The 21,695-nt window shown below is 37.3% G+C and overlaps 2 protein-coding genes across 5 annotated transcripts in view; one reads left to right on the forward strand and one right to left on the reverse strand.

The window, feature by feature from the left end:
* The window catches only part of DBF4 (DBF4-CDC7 kinase regulatory subunit), a 31,917-nt gene extending 25,463 nt beyond the window's left edge, over nt 1-6,454 (reverse strand). For both annotated transcript variants that reach the window (XM_012779559.2, XM_012779558.2), the window contains exons 1-2: nt 6,147-6,454; nt 4,735-4,907 (exon numbers count right to left, since the gene is read on the reverse strand). In XM_012779559.2, the coding sequence (XP_012635013.1) occupies nt 4,735-4,907; nt 6,147-6,192 (219 nt within the window). In that variant the 5' untranslated portion in view covers nt 6,193-6,454. The remainder of the gene's footprint in view (nt 1-4,734; nt 4,908-6,146) is intronic.
* A 211-nt stretch (nt 6,455-6,665) lies between these two features.
* Nucleotides 6,666-21,695, forward strand: part of SLC25A40 (solute carrier family 25 member 40) — a 44,318-nt gene continuing 29,288 nt past the window's right edge. For 2 of the 3 annotated variants that reach the window (XM_012779563.3, XM_012779560.3), the window contains exon 1: nt 6,666-6,878. The gene's annotated coding sequence lies outside the window, so the exon portion shown is untranslated. Of the gene's footprint in view, nt 6,879-20,192; nt 20,572-21,695 lie in introns of those variants that run through there. The other variant, XM_012779561.2, reaches the window with a different exon arrangement.

Genomic DNA, 21,695 nt, shown 5'->3' on the forward strand with positions numbered 1-21,695 from the left:
CCAGCATTCCCATTGCTGGGCATCTACCCAAATGATCCAATGACACTCTACAAAAAAGACACCTGCACTCAAATGTTTATAGCAGCACAATTCATAATTGCAAGGCTGTGGAAACAGCCCAAGTGCCCATCAATCCAAGAATGGATTAATAAAATGTGGTATATGTATACCATGGCGTACTTTCAGTTCTAAGAAACAACGGTGATATAGCACATCTTATATTTTCCTGGTTAGAGCTGGAACCCATACTACTAAGTGAAGTATCCCAAGAATGGAAAAACAAGCACCACATATATTCACCAGCAAACTGGTATTAACTGAGCAGCACCTAAGTAGACACATAGGTACTACAGTAATAGGGTATTGGGCAGGGGGGAGGGGGACGAGTATATACATACATAATGAGTGAGATGTGCACCATCTGGGGGATGGTCATGCTGGAAACTCAGACTTGTGGGGGGAGGGGGAGAATGGGCATTTATTGAAACCTTAAAATCTGTACCCCCATAATATGCCGAAATAAAAAAAAAAAGAATCTCATATATAAATGAGGATAATAAAAAAATGAAGTAAAGTGTGCAACAGTTAGGTTAATGTCATTTAAGAATGAAGCAGAATTTACTGCTGAGACCAATGGCTTCCTTGGTTAAGTGCAAGTCATTTCCTTTTTTCTATCAACATTTATTTTCATTGATCAGTAAATAAAATATCCACATTTATTTATTCCAGCAAGTACATACTCATATGCCTACAAGGCTCAGTCGGGAATATAATGAACAATTTACACATCAAATACTGTCTTCATTTTCATAAACAGGAGGCCCTAGCAATGCCAGAAGTTCTAATTTTTCAAGAGAAGCCTAATGTCCTACAGGTTTTACTATGACAAAATGTACATAAAATTTGTCATTTTAACTCCTCCCTTGTTTTTGAGACAAAAGTCAGGTTCTGTCACCTGGGCTAGAGTGCAGTGGCATCATCATAGCTCACTGCAACCTTAAACTCCTGCAGTGAAGTAATCCTCCTCCCTCAGCCTCCTGAGTAGCTGAGACTACAGGCCCAAGCCACCATGCCTGGCTAATTTTTTCTATTTTCAGTAGAGATAGAGGTCTTACTCACTCTTGCTCAGGTTGGTCTCGAACTCCTGAGCTCAAGAGATCCTCCCACCTTGGCCTCCCAGAGTGCTAGTATTACAGGTATGAGCCACCACACCCGGCCTATTTTAGCTATTTTTAAGTATACAACAATCACTACTGGCCATTTCTGGAATTTTTTCACCATCCCAAACAGAAACTCTGTACCCATTAAACAATAACTCCATATTCCTCAATCTCCCTAGCCCCTGGTAACTTTTCTTCGTCTGCCTGTGTCTATGAATTTAGCCATTCTAGGTACCTTATGTAAGCGGAATCCTGTAATTTGTGTTTTTGTGACTGGCTTTTTTCACTTAGCATAGTGTTTTTTAAAGTTAACCAATGTTGTAGCATATATCAGAATTTTATTCCTTTTTAAAGCTGAGTAATGTTGCATTTTATGTAATTACATTTTGTTTATCCATCTGTGAGACATTTGGGCTGTTTCTGTCTTTTGGCTATTAAGAATAATAATGCTATGAGCAAAACATACAAATATGCCTTTTAAGACTCTGCTTTCAATTCTTTTAGATATATTCTCAGAAGTGGAATTGCTGGATCATATGCTAATTCAATTTTTAATTTTTTCAGAAACTACCCATACTATTTTGCATAGTGGCTGCATCATTTTACACTCCTACTCACAGTGCACAAGAGTTCCATTTCTCCATATCCTTGTTAACATTTGTTATTTTCTGGTTCTTTGATAGTAGCCATCCTAAGGGGTTTGAAGTGGTAACTCATTGTGGTTTTGATTGACATTTCCCTAATGATTAGTGATGTTGAGCATCTCTTCATGTGCTTGTTGGTCCTTACTGTATCTTCTTTGAATAAATGTCTCTTCAGGTCTTTTACCTATTTTTTTAAATGGGTTGTCTGTTGTTGTTGGGTAGTTGAAATTCTTTATATAGGTATTCTGGATATTAATGCTTTATCAGATACATAAACTGCAAATATTTCTTACTATTCTGTGGGTTGTCTTTTCACTTTCTTAATAATGTCCTTTGAGGCACAAAAGTTTTTAGTTTTGATGAAATATCAATTTTGTATTTTTCATTTATTGTCTTTCATTTTGGAATCATATCCAAGAAATCATTGCCAAATACAATGTCATACATATTTTCTCCTATATTTTCTCTAGGAACTGTAGCTCTTATATTTATATAATTTTTCTTTAGAGGCAAGTCTCACTCTTTTGTCCTGGGTAAAGTGCAATGGCGTGATCATAACTCACTGCAAGCTCAAACTTCTGGGGCTCAAGCGATCCTCCTGCCTCAACCTCCCAAGTAGCTCAGACTGCAGATGCACTCTACCTCACCTGGCTAATTTTTTCTATTTTTGGTAGAGACAGGTCTTGCTCTTGTTTAGGCTGATCTCAAACTCCTGACCTCATGTGATCCTCCTGCCTTAGCCTTCCGGAGTGTTAGGATTATAGGTGGGAGCCCCCATACCTGGCCTATATAGTTTTTTTTTTTTTTTGAGACAGAGTCTTGCTTTGTTGCCCAGACTAGAGTGAGTACCATGGTCTCAGCCTAACTCACAGCAACCTCAAACTCCTGGGCTCAAGCAATCCTTCTGCCTCAGCCTCCCAAGTAGCTGGGACTACAGGCATGTGCCACCATGCCCGGATAATTTTTTCTATATATATTAGTTGGCCAATTAATTTCCTTCTATTTATAGAAGAGAAGGGGTCTCGCTCTTGCTCAGGCTGGTTTCGAACTCCTGACCTCGAGCAATCCGCCCGCCTCAGCCTCCCAGAGTGCTAGGATTACAGGCGTGAGCCACTGCGCCCGGTCTAGTTTTAAGATTACTTTTTGTAGAGACAGGGTCTCACTATGTTGCCCAGGCTGGTCTTGAACTCCTGGGTTCAAATGATTCTCCTTGGCATCCCAAAGCACTAGAATTATAGGCATGAGCCACTGTGCCTGGCCTAGCTCATACATTTAAATCTTAGGTCCATTTTGAATTAATTTTTGCATACCGAGTCCAACTTCACTCCTTTGCATGTAAATATCCAGTTTTCTTAGCACTAGCTATTGAAAAGATTGTCCCTTTCCCATTGAATGGTCTCAGCACCCTTGTTGAAAATCAATTAACCATTTATGCAGGCTGGGTGTGGGTGCCTCATGCCTATAATCCCAGCACTTCGGGAGGATAGAGACCCTGTCTCTACAAAAAATTTAAAAACTAACTGGGCATGGTATTGTGCACCTATAGTCCTAACTATGTGAGAGGTTTAGGCGGAATTGCTTGAACCAAGAGTTTGAGGTTACAGTGAGCTATGATTGAGCCACTGCACTGCAGCCTGGGTGACAGAGCAAGACCCTGTCTCTTAAAAATAAATAAATAAAACATATATGCAAAGGTTTATTTCTGGACTCTTTGTTCCATTCTATCGGTCTATGTGTCTTTTCTTATGCTAGTACCACACATTTCCTTTGGTTTTCCATTTCTTACAGTGTTAAAACTCCTTAGTAATGAATAGAATGCCCTTTACAATCTAGCCCTAATATACTTTTGTTGCTTGCCATTTCCCCCATCTAAAGCCCAAGCTCAAGACACATGCAACATTAGCCACTCAAACAAACCACATTGACTATATTTTAAATATGTTCTTTCCTCTATTTAGTATATCCATTTTGGGTGGTATATTCCCACTAGGCCTTCAAGATCTAACTCAAACTTTATCTCTGTTATGATTCCTAGTGGCAGAGTCAATCATTCCCCTGTGTTCTAACAGTAATTTCTACATATTTCTGTTAAAGCACTGACAATAGTCTACTATATATTAGTTGTCTGATGTTCCCACTAAACTGAGACTACCTAGAAGACTAGCCTTATATTGTTTTTATATCTCCAGCCTCTAAAATAGTGCTGGCATATGGAGACACTGGTGGAATAACTTTTGAATGAATTTCCATACACACATATCTTAATCATTCTTCAGAGCTGAGTTCAAATTATGCCCGTACAATGTCCTCCACAATTTCTCAGCTGTAACACCTCACTCCTCTTGATATTCACTGTTGTATGAAAATCAATTGTAGCTATGTCATCTTTAGCTAGATTAGAACTTGAGGGTAGAATGTACATAGGATTCATTTTTTAATCTAACGAAGACACATAAGAGTACATTATACTCTGTAAAGACTTGGTATCTTCTATCACTCAAGAGCAATTTTAACTTTGTGGTTTGCATAGATTTTTCCATGTTCTGTAATAACATTCTTAACTGTTATACTAGTCCAGACTAATTTACGTAGCTCCCCAATATTCATACTCAGGAGTTCTTGTTCTCTAAAGGACATCACAACATTACACTGAGCAGGCAATAGTTCCACTAGGACAAGGGAGTCTCATTTCTTATATTTAGGGAACTTTATACTAGACTACTAATCAGAGAAACCTGAAAGTGTTGTCAGGCTACAAAAGATTAAAACAAATAGTTTTTAATTAATGATAAACAGCTGATAAGAATTTTAAGCCAGGCACTAATATATGGCTTTGTTTTCTAAAATGAAAAATTTAAATGACTATATAGTAGAAAGTACCAGTTACAAAATTATCCTTTTTTGCCAGTGTATGTATGGTTTTCACTTACCCCTCCCAGATCCTTAATGTCCTTTTGCAGTTTTTCAGATACGCTAACAGAAGGTAAGTCAAGGTAAAATACTTTCCCCCAAAGTGGCTTATATTTGGATTTTTCTGGTCTGTTGTCAGTTTTCAGAGATTTCAAAGATGGTCTGTTTTTTTCATTTTTGACTTGGATTCCACCTGTTATTACAAATGGTTAGAATTAAATCATGTTTTTAGCAGGTATTTTCACTGTTTTAAAATTATATAATCATATCACAGAAAAAATCCTTATAATCCCACCAGTTTAAGTCATTAGCATTTAAATGTAGTATTACCTATAAAGGCCAAATGCCCCATATACCTTCACAGATCCTATATTGTAAAATAGTCAAATCAGCAGGAAATATTCATATTTATTCACGTCTCATGTATTAAGCCATGGAACTATATAAAACCTTTTGAGAGATTTTCTTCCTTAGGATAAAAACTCCATAAGGGTTTATCTGCCATTCTGTTGAACACTCAAAACTGGTGCTTAAAATCCTCAACATTTAGCAACGTTAAGAAACCTGTTACCAAAATGATCTAGCACTTAAGGGTCCCTGACTGCTCAAGCTTTAGTTTCATACAAAGTTTGTCTACATATTAAAAACTAAATAATCTATTTCATATAGTTTGTCTCTATATTAAGAACTTAATGGTCCATTAAGTACTAAATCACCATTCATTCCATTATTTTCATTGAAAACAGTTCTGAGATCCAAGCAACTCTTCTAAAAATTCACTTTAAGAACACAATGTGTTCTTAAATTGGTAGTTAAGAACACAAACACCTATATGAAACACGTATATGCTAGAATGTTTTACCACATCAAGTAATTGAAAGTGGACACTTTTTTTGTTTGTTTCCCCGTTTGCCTATAATGCTGAAACTAGCAATAGTGTGTTTGAAATAGAAATACTTTCCCTCAACTTTATGAGTGAAGGAAAATAAACTTTAAAACCACCCACAATCATCCAATCTAATCATGAAGCGAAAGCCACGAGCACGTCCGACTTGAAACTGGAGACCGAATCCGCAGCTTCCAAGGGCCTGAGCGGAGTCGCAGCAGCTGCGGGAGCCCGGGAAGAGAGGGAGCAGCGTCGCAGCCCCGGCGAGTTCCCGGATCCGCACATTGTTTGCTAGTTTTGCACCAAACGCAGGATCGGCAAATTGGGACGGCGGCTGGAACCGGCAGAGCGCGCTAGGAACCGGGCCAGGCTCCGTTCCTTCTCTGAAGCAAACGCCTGAATGGAACCTCCCTTCAGACCACACAGGAGGGCGGTCAAAAAAGAAAAGAAGCAGCGGACCAGGTGGGAGAACTCAAGAATCAATGGTGGAACCATGAGGGGAGGAAAGGATTAAAGGGACTGGAGGGCGGAGGAGGGGCTTCTTACCCTGGAAATGTCCTTTGCTGTGGATCCTCATGGCTCCGGGGTTCATGGCAGCCGCCCGGCACCTACATGCTGGGTCCGGAGAGGGTGTCGCGCCGGGCGGCCGCGAAAACACGGCTTCTCCGGGCCTCTTGACAGGACGGTAGCCTCTCCCCTTCCGCCGGCCACCGCCTCCACGCAGTAGAGTTGCCGCGTCTGCGGGCAGGGTTTCCGGGACCGGATCCGGCTCCAAGGCGCGGAGGAGGAAGGCGCAAAGCACAAACGAGTGGGCTGCGGCGGTTGAAGATTTGAAAACGCGTCACGCGGCCGCGGCGCCGATACGCGCGCCCCGCCCCCTCTCACGCCGCGCGCCGGGCCCCGCCTCGCGCTCGCCCCACGTGCCTGCCGCCTCTCGCTGCGCGCCCCGCCCCCTCGTGCCTGCCTCCCGGAGTCGCGCGCCCAGCGCCCTCACGCACCGCCTTCTCGCGCTTCGCCCCGCCCCCAAGGGCCGTGTCTCCGCCTCTGCCCCGCCCAGCCTCTCCCCTCCCCCACTGCGATATCCCCTCAGCCTCAGACCCCAGCTCTCCGCCTGCCGCGGCAGGTTCCCGCGCGGCCCCGGAGAGTTTGTGTGGCTCGGTGTTGACCAGACCTTGTGGATGCAGTTAGTGCCGGAGGCCAGCCCAGTCGGTTACCAGGGTCATTCCCGCCGTCTGGGTTTGCCCGGCCCGCCTGCCCTCCTGTTGTCTTCTCCACCAGGTAAGCTGATTTTCCTGGGTTGGACGTCTGGTTCTGTGGAGGCGCGGGGGCTGCGGCCGAGCCGGAGCTCAGCCTCGGACCGGGCCCGGGCCCGGCGGTGGCGGCAGCTGATGCTCAGCGAGCTCCAGGTCGCTGAGCGGAGTTTTCGCCGCCTCAGCTGGCAGAGGACAGGCCGCAGAGAGACTTCCCGGGGTGAGAGCTGCATGGGGTGGAGGTGGGGACCCCGGCCCTGACGGGAGGGCCGCCCCAAAACGCGCTCAGGTGGGTTTGTGTCTTTTGGTACTTGGCTGTGTGCGCTGCTCTATTGACCTTCATTGCATTTAGACCTGTTTTCGTCTTACTGTGTATAAGTTTATTTCAATAATAAAAGAGAATGGAACATAAAGTCTCATGTAAAAACGATGATAATGGAATTGTGAGAAAGATTAAAATGCCTGCGAAATAGTTTAATTTTGTAAATGAGAAAATGCCTCTACAAAAAAATTGGTTTCGGTATATTTTTGCCTATAAATTTGTTGAGGAGGAAGAGGATTATATTTTGTACCATTTTCCATTCCTTAACTCCTGGCTCAGGCACTCATATAAGGATTGATTTACCTAGAATCTCAGGGGAGTCAGAGCGTGTCAATACGACCACTTTGCAAATTGGTGCCTTAAAGCATAGACAAAGGTGGATTGTGACACTGTTAGCCAAAATGAGAGAACACCGAGATGGATCAGGTTTGATAATGGAAATAAGAGTTTTGTTTTAGACAAGTTTATGTTGAAAGGCCTGGGGTGACAATAATGGGACTATGTTAGTTTATAACTCGAGAGAGATGTGTGGGAGAAGCTGACATGGAAAGAAGTACAGATTGATTTGAGAGTCATACAGACGGATTTCAGTCTTAGGGTGATGCATAAGAGGTTAACAGACATTGAGAAGTGGGAGGAGCTATAGTTTGAACAAACTCATTCAATATTAGAAATTGTATTTGGGGAAAAACCTATTTACAAAATACAAGCTACAGAAAGAGCTCAAGATTTTTGTTTTAAAAAGTTTTGAAACGTTGAGAAACACTAATATAGAATTTAGTTAAAGTCATGGGAAGAAACAAAATTGCCAAGAAGAGCAGGTGAAATAAGAGAAGTGATGGGCAGAGGATGATGAAATAGTAAAAGATGGAGAAGATGCCAGAATTAGGAAGAGAACCAGGAACAATCTTATTGTCAAAAGTCACAGAATTGCAAACATTGGAATCATATGGGCTTCACTAACTATATGGCTTTGGGTAATTTTGAGCCTAAATTTTAATCTGTGAAAAGGAGGTAATAAATACTTCTCAGAGCTGTTGTGAGGATTAAATGGGACAGTTTAAAAAACTTAATTAGTACTGCACCTGGCACAGAGTAAGAGCTCAGTAATTGCTATCTGGCAAACTTTGCACCAGCTTCTCTGTCCCCAAAAGAGTTTTAAAAAGGCTAAGACTTGAAAAATAGATCTTTGGTTTTGGTGTTTAAGATATCATTAGTTTCTTCAATGAGAATTGAGTAGAAAGATAAAAACAGTGGGCTGGAAATTGAGACAAGTTGAGTGAGTGTACAGTTTGAAAAATTTGTCAGTGAAAGGGAAGATCGGATCTTTGGAAGGTTTAAAGGACATGGGAAAGATTTAAGCATGTTTTTCTATTGAAAATAAAAATGGAAGTCCATTTTATGTTCTAATGAAGGATGAGTTATCTTTTTTTACTTACTATGATGTGGAAGGATAGTAACATAGTTACACCCTATTCTGTTAGACTCACCCTTGACTGCAATGTAGGTGATAGTTCCAAGGTATGAATAAGCAGAAAATCTGCTTCCCTACATAGTTAATAATTTTCTAATCTATTACCCAAAGTTAGTTTTAAAATATATTATTGGAACCTAAATCTTTTAGTAGCCACAGGAAGGAGGGCTTGGACATACATGTATGGCCAGTAAGGCCATACATGTATGTATGATAGGTAAGGCCTTACCTATCATGTCAATGCCTTACCTATCATGTCAATAATCAGGTGTGTTGGTTAAGAGAATGAGGTTTATCTTAAAGTAGATCTTGAAAATATACTTGAAAAGAGTCCTTCAGATGAAGGGTATACATTCAAGAACAAATGAGTGGGGGCAGAATTATTTGTGGTGAGAAGCTTGATTAGAGTTACATTGAGCAAAATTGGAGAACATTGATCAGAAGCATGGTCTAATTAAATTAACATTTGGCTGTGAATCAAGAGAAATAAATTTCATTCACTACTGGCCCTATCCCTAATGTTTACTAAAGGAAAAAAGTCAAGCTTTTAAAAAATTAAAGTTTTATTCAGAAGTCTGACTGAGGAGTATACACTGAGGCCTGGAACGGTTCTGTCAGACTGCTCCAAAGCAGTGTTTCAGCCCATTGTTTATATAAAGGTGGTGGAGTTTAGTATGTACAAAATCACATCTAAGTTTGGATGCAAGAGTACATCTAGATATAGTTTGCAGGGGCATTTCTCTAACCTTGGCAGGCGTTAATCTTATGTGTAAGAAAAGGCAAGGACTAGGATCATTTATTTTTTAAGCAGTGCAGTGTTTCAGACAAGAGAGATGGCTAGCTGAGTGTACTTTATTCTGTCTTCAAAGCATCTTTCTAGAGAGCAGCATTTAGTTCCAGGGTCAGGGCTTTGTGAAATTTTGGTGGTAAGCAGAAATGAGCAAACATAGCTTCTTATGTTTGTTACTTTGTCTCGCACTAACTAGTTTCATGAGCTTGAGCAAATATTAATCTTTCTATGCTAGAATTTCTTTTATTTAATATCTGTAAATGAAGGTAATAATGCTCAGTCTACTCCACAACTTTTTGTGATTATCAAATAAAATCTAATTTGCTTTTTCGAATTACCTTATGCATATCCAGGTATACATTTTTTAAATTCTAGAGTTTAGACAAATTCTTACGAAATTACTTAATACTTTTTCTTTCTTTTGCTTAAGCTTCTCCACCTGGCTAGCAATTATTCTTTCTTATCCATAACAAGCCTAGCTAGATTCAGCCTTTATCTCATTTGAGGCCTTCAAACAGGAATAATTCCTTCATACAGGAATAATTATTCCTGTTTGATTCATTTGCCAGCTATTAATATGTTGTGAAATATGTTCTGTTCCTATTATCATTTGATTTTCACATTTTTTAGTCTCACTATCCTGGTAAATTGAAGGGCTTAAGGTTTTTCCAAAGTTAAGTTCTTAGCTTTACAGATTAAACATATTAAAGGATAGAATTGGTTAGTGGCTATGGCACTAAAGTCCATGTCTCAGGTAAAGTTGGGCTGGAAAATCAGGGTAAATTCAGCGTTATCAAGTCCTGAACACAACCTAAATGAAGGATCAAAAATGGAGAATAAGCAAGACAGGAGGATTCAGAATTTGGGAGTGAATCCATCCCCCTGAGACAACATAATTCAGAGGCTGTTGTGGCACCTATACGAGCTATTAAGCATAATGGACTACTTGAGAGACTATATCTTATATCCTGAACTAAGTTGTAAATTCCCTTAGGGTAGTACAAAACACACATTTGGCTATGACCTTAAAATAATCAACCTACCTATCCTACTTCCTGCTTTTCTTATGTAGTGATTAAGCATCAAAAATGTTCTATGCCCATTGAAGAGGGTTTACTATAAGACCCTAGAAGTCTCACTGTGTACATTTTTAAAATTTGTAGTACTCTTAATAATCCATATTCAATAAAGTACACCCATACATATTGATGAATTCTAACAAATATGTATATCCATATAATTACCATATCAATCAAAATATAAAACATTTCTATCATATCAGAAGGATATTTCATTCTTCTTTCTGGTGATTCTCTCTCCTCCAAGCAGAAGTAACCATTCAAATGATTTCTGTTATCATAGAATGGTTTTGCCTCTATTTCAGGTTAATATAAATGGAATAATATAATTTGTACATTTTGAGTCATAATTATTTTTCATAATGTAATATTTTTGTGATTCATTCATGTTATGTGTACCAGTGGTTCATTCTTTTTTATTGCTGAGTACTGTTGTGTTGCATGAGTATATCATTGTTTATTCATTCACCTATTGATTGATATTTGAGTTGTTTCTAGTTTTTGGCTGTTACAAATAATGCTGCTATGAGTATGTGTATACAAGTCTTTCTTTGGACATATATTTTTATTTCTTTTGTAATTACTATATCATATGGTGACTGAATATTTAAAAGAATGAGAAACTACTGAAGTTTTAAAATCCCTCACCATCAGTGTATGAAAGTCTCAGTTGACCCATCCTTGTCACTCACTAGGTAAGAGCTAATATGGTAGTTTTTTTTTAATTGAGGTAAAATTCATATAACACAAGTTTTTCCATCTTAACCATTTTTGAAGTGCACAGTTCATTGAATTCCAGTGTATTGGCAATGTTGTACAACCATAACCACTATCTAATTCTGAAACATCTATGGGGTAGGGGTGGGAGTAGGGGAAGAAACTTTGTATCCATTATTAAGCACTCATTTTCATCCTCCACCTACCCCCTGGCAACTACTATTCTGTGTTCTCTCTCTGTGAATTTGCCTGTTCTGGACATTTCATATAAATACAGTCATAGAATATGTGGGTTTTTGATGTCTGGCTTTTATTTAGCATAATGTTTTGAGGGTTCATCTATCCATGTTGTAGCATGTATCAGGTTTTCATTTTTTTTTTTTATGGTTGAGTAAAATTCTCTTGGAGGGATATACATTTTGTTTATGCATTCATCACTTGATAAACATTTGGTTTCTTTCTGCTTTTGGTTATTACAAATAATAACATTTGTATTCAAGTATTTGTTAGACTATTATGTTTTCAGTTCTCTTGGGCATATACCTAGGAGTGGAATTGCTGGATCATTTTGTGTTTAACATTTTGAGGAACTGCCAAAGTATTTTCCAGAATGGCTGCACCATTATTACCACTGGCAATGTAAAAGGGTTCCCATTCTTCATTTCCTTGTCAACACATGTTATTTTCTGTTTATTTTTATTTGTTTACTTTTTTTGGTTATAACCTTCCTAGTGGGTGTGAAGTGATATCTCTTTGTGGTTTTGATTTTCATTTCCCTAATGAGTAATGATGTTTAGCATCTTTTCATGTGCTTATTAGTATATCTTCTTTGAATATTTATTCTAAGAAGAAGTCCTTTGCCCATTTTTTTAATTGTTTTGTCATAGAGTTACAAGTATTCTTTGTATATATTGGATACTAGACTCTTATCAGATACATGATTTGCAAAAACTTTCTCCTATTCCATGCCTTTTTCAATTTTTTGATAATGTCATTTGATACACAAAAGTTTTTGTTTTGATAACGTTCAGTTTTATTTATTATTTCTTTTTATTCTTGGGTTTTGGTGTCATATCCAGGAAACTATTCCTGAATTTAAATTCATACAGATTTACCCTTATCATACAAGAGTTTTATAGTTTGAGCTCTTATGTTTAAGTCTTTGGCTCATTTTGAGTTAATTTTAAGTAAATGGTGTGAGCTAAGAGTCCAACTTAATTCTTTTACATGTGGATATCCAGTTGTTGCAACACCATTTGTTGAAAAGACTGTTCATTTTCTCATGGATGGTTTTTGAAACCTTGTTGAAATCACTTGACCATAGACATGTGGGGGTTGTTTCTGGACTCTGAATTCTGTTCCATTGACCTATATATAGATCTGTCCTTATGTCAGTATTACACTGCTTTAATTACTGTAGCTTTTTAGTAAATTTTGGAATTGGGAAGTCTGAGTACTACAAATTTGTTCATCCTTTTCAAGATTGTTGTGGCTATTCAGAGTCTCTTGAAATTCTGTGAGAATTTTAGGATCAGCTTGTCCATTTCTGCAAAAAAAGTAGTTAGAAATTCAATAGCATTTGCATTGAATTTGTAGATGATTACCATGTTAATAATATGTTCCAATTTGTGAACACAGGATGTCTTTCCATTTAGGTTGTCTTTAATTTGAACAGTATTTTGTAGTTTTCATCATACAAGTCTTTCAACTCCTTGGTTATATTTAGTCCTAAGTATTTATTCTTTTTGATGCTATTGTAAATGAAATTGTTTTCTTAATTTCATTTTCAGATTGTTCGTTGCTGGTATATAGAAACACAACTAATTATTTTTTGTTGACCTTGTATCCTGCAACCATGCTGAATTTATTAGCATTGGTAGATTTTGGTGGGTTCTTTAGAATTGTAGAGATACAAAATCATGTCATCTATTAACAGAGATAGTTTTACTTCTTCCTTTCAAATCTGGATGCCTTTTGTTATTGCTTAATTGCCTTAGCTAGAATTTCCAAGATAATGTTGCATGGAAGTGGTGATCTGATCTTAGGGAGAAAGTTTTCAGTCTTTCTCCATTAAGTATGATGTTCTCTGTGGGTTTTCATAGATGCCTTTTATCAGGTTAATGAAGTTTCCTTCTTTTTCTACTTTGTTCAGTATATCATGAAAAGGTTGGATTTTGTCAAATGTTTTTACCTCACCGATTGAGTTGATCATGTGTTTTGTTTTGTTTTTTTTCATTTAATTAATACAGGTATCCCAAAAGTCACCATTCATAGGGAAAATGGGAAATTGTAGCTAAAGTTTCCCATTTTCCCTATGTATGGTGACTTTGGGGACACCTTGTGTAATGTATTTCGTTGATTGATTTTTTTTTTTTTTTTTTTTTTTTTTTTTTTTTTTTTTTTTTTTTTTTTTTTTTTTTGAGACAGAGTCTCACTTTGTTGTCCAGGCTAGAGTGAGTGCCGTGGCGTCAGCCTAGCTCACAACAACCTCAAACTCCTGGGCTTGAGTGATCCTTCTGCCTCAGCCTCCCGAGTAGCTGGGACTACAGGCATGCGCCACCATGCCCGGCTAATTTTTTATATATATATCAGTTGGCCAATTAATTTCTTTCTATTTATAGTAGAGACGGGGTCTCGCTCTTGCTCAGGCTGGTTTTGAACTCCTGACCTTGAGCCATCCGCCCGCCTCGGCCTCCCAAGAGCTAGGATTACAGGCGTGAGCCACAGCGCCCGGCCTCGTTGATTGATTTTCATATGTTTGAACTATGCTTGCATTCCTGGGGTAAAACCCTACTTGATCATGATGTATATTTGTTGTAATATACAGTTTGATTTAGTTTACTTGTATTTTATTGAGAATTTTTGCATCTCTATACGTAAGGGATATTGGTCTCTAGTTTTTGTGTGATGTGTTTGTCTGGCTTTGGTACCAGGGTAATACTTAATACTGTCCTGGATTTATAGCGTGAATTAGGAACTGTTCTACTTTTTGTTTATGGGAAGAGTTTGAGAAGGATTGCTGTTAATTCTTAATTGTTGGCAGAATTTACCTGTGATGTCATTTGGTCCTGGGCTTTTTTCTGTTGGAAATTTTTTGATTACTGACTGAATCTTTTTATTTCTTATAAGTCTAACCCAAGTGCCCATCATTCATGAGTGGATCAATAAAATGTGATATATGTATACCATGGAGTACTATTCAGCTTTAAGAAACAATGGTGAGATAGCACCTCTTGTATTTTCCTGGATAGAGCTGGAACCCATTCTACTAAGTATCTCAACAATGGAAAAACAAGCACCACATGTATTTACCAGCAAATTGGTATTAATGGATCAACATCTAAGTGTACATATAGGAAAAACATTTGTCGGGCAGGTGGGAGGGTGGAGGAGGGGATGGGTATATACAAACACAATGAGTGAGATGTGCAATATTTGGGGGATGGTCACGCTTAAAGCTCTGATTCAAGAGGGGAGGGGGGGCATGGGCAATATATGTAACCTTAACATTTGTACCCCCTTAATATGCTGAAATAAAAAATAAATAGCTTTTGGTTTTATCAATTCTCTCTATAGTTTTTCTATTCTATTTTGTTCATCCTCATTTTGATCTACAGTTTTGTTTTTTTTCTTTCTAACTGCTTTGGATTTAGTTTGTTCTCTTGGTGGTTTTATAGGGAGACATTTAGGTTATTAATTTGAGATCTTTCTTTTATTTTAATGTAGGCTTTCATAGCTATAAATTTCCCTCTGAGCACTGCTTTGCTCTATCCCTTAAGTTTTGGTATGTTCTGCTTTCATTTTAATTCATCTCAAGGCATTTTCTAATTCCACTGTAATTTCTTCTTTGACACAGTGGTTAAGAATAAGCATATTGTTTAATTCCACATATTTTTGAAGTTTCCAAATGTTTTTGTTATTGATTTTAAGTTTTATTTTAGTAGGAAAGGGACTTTGTATTTTAGTCTTTTAAAATTTATTTTATTGAAATAATATACACATATTTTTCATCTTCACCATTTTTAACTGTACAGTTCAGTGGAGAGTCTCACTTTGTTGCCCAGGCTTGAGTGAGTGCCGTGGCATCAGCCTAGCTCACAGCAACCTCAGTCTCCTGGGCTCAAGCAATCCTTCTGCCTCAGTCTCCCAAGTAGCTGGGACTACAGGCATGTGCCACCATGCCTGGCTCATCTTTTGTATATATATTTTTAGTTGGTCATTTCTTTCTATTTTTAGTAGAGACAGAGTCTCGCTCAGACTGGTTTCGAACTCCTGACCTCAAGCAATCCGCCCGCCTTGGCCTCCCAGAGTGCTAGGATTACAGGCATGAGCCACCACGCCCGGCCTATACTCTTTTTTTTTTATTATTTGCTTCATCCCTCCCATCCTCCTCCCCTACTGAGAATTGTTTTGTGGCCTAACATATGATGTATCCTGGAAAATATTCCATGTTCACTTGAGAAGAATCTATATTTTACTATTATTTGGTGATGTATTCATTCAGTATATGTCTGTTAGGTCTTGTTGGTTTATAGTGTTGTTCAATTCTTCTGATTCCTTGTTTATGTTTTGTATAGTTCTATTCATTATTGAAAGGGAGGTGTTGAAGTTTCCAACTATTGATGAACTATGTCTCCAGTTCTATCACTTGTGCTTCATATATTTTGGGGTTCTGTTTTTAGGGGTGTGTGTGTGTTTATGATTTTTGTTTTTTCTGAGATAGGATCCCCCTCTGTTGCCCAGGCTAGAGTGCAGCTGTGATCATAGCTCACTGCAACCTCAATCTCCTTGGTTCAAGCAGCAATCCTCTAGCCTCAGCCTCCCAAGTAGCTGGAAGTATAGGTGCATGCCACCATGTCCAGCTAATTTTTCTGTTTTTTGTAAAGGTAGAGTCTTGCTCTTGGTCAGGCTGGTCTGGAACTCCTGGTTTCAAGCTATTCTGCCTTGGCCTCCCAAACTGTTAGTATTCCGAGTATGAGCCATTGTGCCAGATCATGCTTATGATTTTTATATCTTTTTGATCGATTGACACTTTTATCATTATATAACATCTTTCTTTGCTCTTGTAACAATTTTTGTATTAGTCTATTTTGTCTGATACTAGTACTGCCACTCTAGTCTCTTTTAATTACTGTTTTTATTTAATTTCTTTTTCCACTTTCACTTTCAACCAGTTTGTGTCTTTGGTTCTAAAGTGAGTTTCTTATATAAACATAGCATATTGTTCTTTTTTTTTTTTTTTTTCTTTTTTTTCTTTTTATTTTAAGTCAGTAAATGCAGGTAGCATAGCATATTGTTGAGTACTGTTAGAATTCATTCTTCTAGACTCTACCTCTTAATTGGAGAGATTAATCCACTTATATTTAATGAAATTACTTATAAGAGAGGACTTTGCCATTTTGCAATTCATTTTCTATAAATCATATCTTTTTTGTTCCTTAAGTCCTTCCTCAATTATCACCTTCTTTTATGTTAGATGTTTTCTAGTGTATCATTTTGATTCCCTTATTTATTTTACAATAAGTATATTAATTATTTTCTTAGTGGTTGTCCTGGGGATTTCAGTTAACATCTAATTTATGACAATTAGTTCAGAATAATACCAGCTCGATTTCAATAGTATACAAAAATTCTCCTGTATAGCCCCAACCCCCACCCCTTTATGTTATCATTAGTATAAATGACATATTCTTATTATTATAAATAACATGTTATAAATGATAGTCATCAATCTAGAATTATAATTATTTTATGTAATTGTTTTTTAAATCATGGGCAAAAAAAGAGGAGTTACCAAAAATAAAGTAAATGTATAATCGCTAACTAACAATACAGATTTTTACATTTACCTATGTAGTTATTACTGTTTCATTCTTCTACTTTGAACCTATTTGTATCTTTGAATCTAAAATGTTTCTAGTAGGCTGGGTGTGGTTTAATCATGGTTTTCCTGTTAATTGCTTTTGCCAATCTCTGCCTTTTAATTGTAGTGTTTATATGTAATGAAGTAGAATTTACATCTGCCATTTTATTTGTTTATTTTATATATAAATGATTTTTAGTTTACACTGGGGTTACTTTCCAATAAACCATTGTAAATTGAAAATATCATGAGTTAAAATGCATTTAATACAACTTATCTACTGAGCATCATAACTTAGTCTAGCCTACCTTAAACATGCTCTGAACATTTACATTAGCCTATAGTTAAGCAAAATCATCCATCACAAAGCCTGTTTTATGATAAAGGGTTGAATATCTCATGTAATTTATCTGATACTGTACTAAAAGTGAAAAACAAACAAAATGGTTATATGGATGCTCAAAGTACAGTTTCTACTGAATGCATATTGTGTTTGCAATATTGTAAGTTGAGGACTATCTGTATTTTTTTTGTATGTGCCACTTTTTCTCCATTACTGCCTCCTTCCGTTTTAAATAGATACTCTCATATACCATCTTAATTGTTTTGTTTCTTCATTATGCTTTCTATACTTTATTAGTGATTACCTGGGGAGTTGGAATTAACATTTTAATTTATGCCAATTTCATTCGGACTAGTGCCAGCATAATTTCAATAGTTTACAAAAATTTGCTGTAATATAAGCTCCATTTCCTCTCACCCGCTTTGTGCTATTGTTGTCATACAAATTACAGCCTTATATATTATATGTTCATCAACACAGATTTTTTTTTTTATTGCTTTATGCAGTTGTTTTTTATATCAGGAGAAAAAAGTGTTGGGCCGGCAGGTGTTTATTCTTGGTTTTTGGTGTGCTCTTGGCCAAAGAATGACCAGACACACTAAAAGCAAGGCAAGCATGAAACGAAGTTTATTGAGAAAGAGCAAGATAGGTTTATAGAGCAAGAGCAAGATACACTTGCCACAGAGGACAAACAGGCTCCCTGTTGTAACAAGAGGCTCTGATTATGGTCTGGGGTCCTGTTTTATACTGTCCAGATTGGGCCCTCCTTGTAGTTCAGACATCACCATAGAACCACTTTGATGGACAGTTAATGACATAAGTAGCCTTATGTTACTCTAGGTCATCTTCCAGACCCTTTGGTGCCTGGGCTGTCTGCTTGCTGCTGGGGAATTCCCTGCATCCTTTTGCTGATTGACAGGTTGTTCCTCCTTTCCCCAGGTGTAGCAGTTGCTTGGTACAGGATTAAGGTGGGGCAGCACCAAGACTGGGTGCATGCCCTAGTCCTTCTTCCCCAGCTTTGGGAATGTCTTTGTCCCTAGGATAGCTGGAGGTCCCTCCGTATCTACCTAACAAAAGGAGTTTCAAACAAAAAGTACATTTATATGTCTTTTACATTTTCTTATCTCATATTTTTGCCAGTATTCTTTGTTTCTTTGTATACATTCCAATTACTATCTAGTGCCTCTCATTATAGCTTGATGAACTCCTAATATTTCTTGCAGGGCAGGTCTACTAGCAACATAGTCTTTCTAATTTTATTTTTCTAGGAATAGCTTAATTTTTCTTTCAATACTGGAGAATAATTTTGCTAGATATAGAATTCTTGTTTGACAGTCTTTTACTTTTATTACTTGGAATGTTATCCCACTGCATTTTGGCCTCCATGGTTTTCAGTGTGAAATCAGCTTGTAGTCTTATTGAGGATCCCTTGAATATGTGCAATTGCTTCTCACAATAGCTAGAAGAGAATGATTTGCATGTTACTAGCATGAAAAAAAAAAAGATATTTAGAGTGATAGATATCCTAATTGCCCTAATTTGATTTTTACACATTATATGAATTTATCAAAGTATCACATGTATCTCCAAAATATGTGCATCTATTATGTATCAGTAAAAATAAATGTATTCCTACGTACTTTTTAAAAAAGGATAAAGGATTCCTCCGAATAATAAGAAATGTATGCATGCCTTAATAGAAAAAATGAGAAAAAATTATAAGTGAACATATTACAGAAAGAGGCTATATATACTGCTAATAAAAGTGTGAAGAGATGTTTAGTTTACTGACCAGGGGAAAATAAATCAAGATTATAGTAAGAAAGCATTTAACACACATTCAATTGGAAAATATGAAAAATTCTGATGATACTAAGTTAGACCTTGTTCTATTTTGAGTGGGTTTTGTCTTTAAGTAAGGTTCATTTTTTCCCCGAAGGAGGGTCATTTTCATGTTTGGGAATGTTTGCCATTTATATTTGAGGACTGCTTTTGTATGGCAAATTGCTAATACTAAGTTAAGTAGGATACAAAAACAGAAAAGGTATGGGAAAGAGAAACTTCACAGGGAGTTGAGGGAGAAAGCTATTCTTGCAAAACATTTCTTTATGAGCTGTTCTAAGGTTATAAAGAGAACCAAATGAATATTTCGTTATAGTGGTCTCTCCCACTAGATTGTGTCCTCCTTGAGAAATGGACAGTGCCTGGCACACAGAAGAATGGAAAGAGAGAAAGATGAGTGGGCTGATAAGACTGTAGGAAGTGTAAAGCAGTGGAGAATACAGTATGAGTTCTAGACAAACCACTATGATTATCATTTCCCAGTTTTACTTCATCTACTACCAAATCTCTTACTTGATTTTGCATTTTCCATGTTATTTTTTCTGATAAATTGAAAAGGAGACTCATTTTTCAGATCTCATAGTTACATATTTGTTATGATTTTAGGAGACTATTGATATAACTTATTTTCCTAAAATACATAGTATATACATTGTCAAAAAATAAAAAAGTTCAGGCTAGGTGTGGTGCCTCCCTCCTGTAATCCTAGCACTCTAGGAGGCCAAGGCAGGAGGATCGCTTGAACTCAGGAGTTTGAGACCAGCCTGAGCAAGAGCAAGGCCCTGTCTCTACAAAAAGTAGAAAAAATTAGCCAGGTGTGGTGGTGCATGCCCATAGTCCCAGCTTATCGGGATGCTGAGGCAGGAGGGTTGATTGAGCCTAGAAGTTTGAGGTTGCTGTGAGCTAGGTTGATGCCATGACACTCTAGCCCGGGAACAGAGCAAGACTCTGTCTCAAAAGAAAAAAATTAATAATTTAACAATTCTAAGAAGTTATTAAACATTTAAATTTCTGGCTTATTTCCCTTACGTTCTAAATAATTGCTAGAAATATGTCAAGTTTTTTGGCTTTAATTTCAGGTCTATAAATTCAAGTTACCAACCTTGCTGTGACTGATATCAACAATAAAGTACTGTGGGGCCAGATGTGGTGGCTCATAACCTGTAATCCCAGCATTTTGGGAGGCAGAGGCAGGAGGATTGCTTGAGGCCAGGAGTTCAAGATCAGTCTGAGCAACATAGCAAGATCCTGTCTCTATAAAACATGAAAATAATATTAGCCACACATGATGGTATGTGCCGGTAATTCCATCTACTTGGGAGACAGAGGTAGAGGATTGCTTGAGCCCAGGAGTTTGAGGCTGTAGTCAGCTGTGATCATGCCACTGTATTCCAGCTTGGGACAACAAAGAGTAACCCTGTTTCAGAAAAAAAAAAAAATGACCATTTTACTGCTCTGGAGAAGTATACCTATATTCTAGTATACTTTTTCTTCCCCCACTGAACACATTAACTGCCATGTGAGTTGTACTTAACTCAAGCTAGTTTTGAGCCCAGGATCTCATGAAGCATATGTAACTCACACATCTCTTCCCCTTGGGAGCTACATAGGAACTAATTTTCAAATTCCATATAACTCATGCACAGAAAACAATAAAAAATAGCAAATTTTTCATTAAATTAGAAAGGATGGTTTTGTTTTTGAAATTTTTATTCTATTTTTGTAATAAAACACCATGGCCCCAAGAAAAAATTTTTTTCTAGTATGACCATCAATGTGTTAAAAGAGCTATGTTTATATAAATGAATGTTAGAAGTATGTTCTCAGACTTAAAGATTCTACATAAGTTTCAGGAATTAAAAAAATTTTGTCATATAAATTTTCTCATGTACAGAAAAATACAGAACAATCACCTTATGGTATATGTATCACCTAGATTTACCAAATTATTAGCATTTTAGTACTTTTTTTTGAGGTATTATAAACTATAGCTATTGTAACATGTCAGCCCTTAATTCTTCAGACTAAATCTCTTAAAAGAAAAGACAGTTTTTACATAACTGTAGTACCATTATCTCAACAACACAATGGACAGGATTTTAAAATATTATCTAACATTTAAGATAATATTAATCTAATACCAGCCCATGTTCAGGTTTCTATAGTTATCCTCAAATTGGCTCTATTTGCTTGAACCAGAGTCCTTTTGGTTATTTAATCTCTTAAAATCCCTTTAATCTAGAACAGTTCTCCCTCTTCTGCCACCTGTTTTCCTAACCTTAGTTTGACTTGAAGAAAGCAAGACATTAGTCTGATAGGCTAGAATATTACAGCTTCTGTTATTTTGTGGCATCTGTTACTCTGGTAATCTAGTCTCTACATTTTCTATGAATCAGAATTTAGATCTAAAGCTTG

Source organism: Microcebus murinus, chromosome 9, assembly GCF_040939455.1.
Source record: "Microcebus murinus isolate Inina chromosome 9, M.murinus_Inina_mat1.0, whole genome shotgun sequence".
NCBI lineage: Eukaryota > Metazoa > Chordata > Mammalia > Primates > Cheirogaleidae > Microcebus > Microcebus murinus.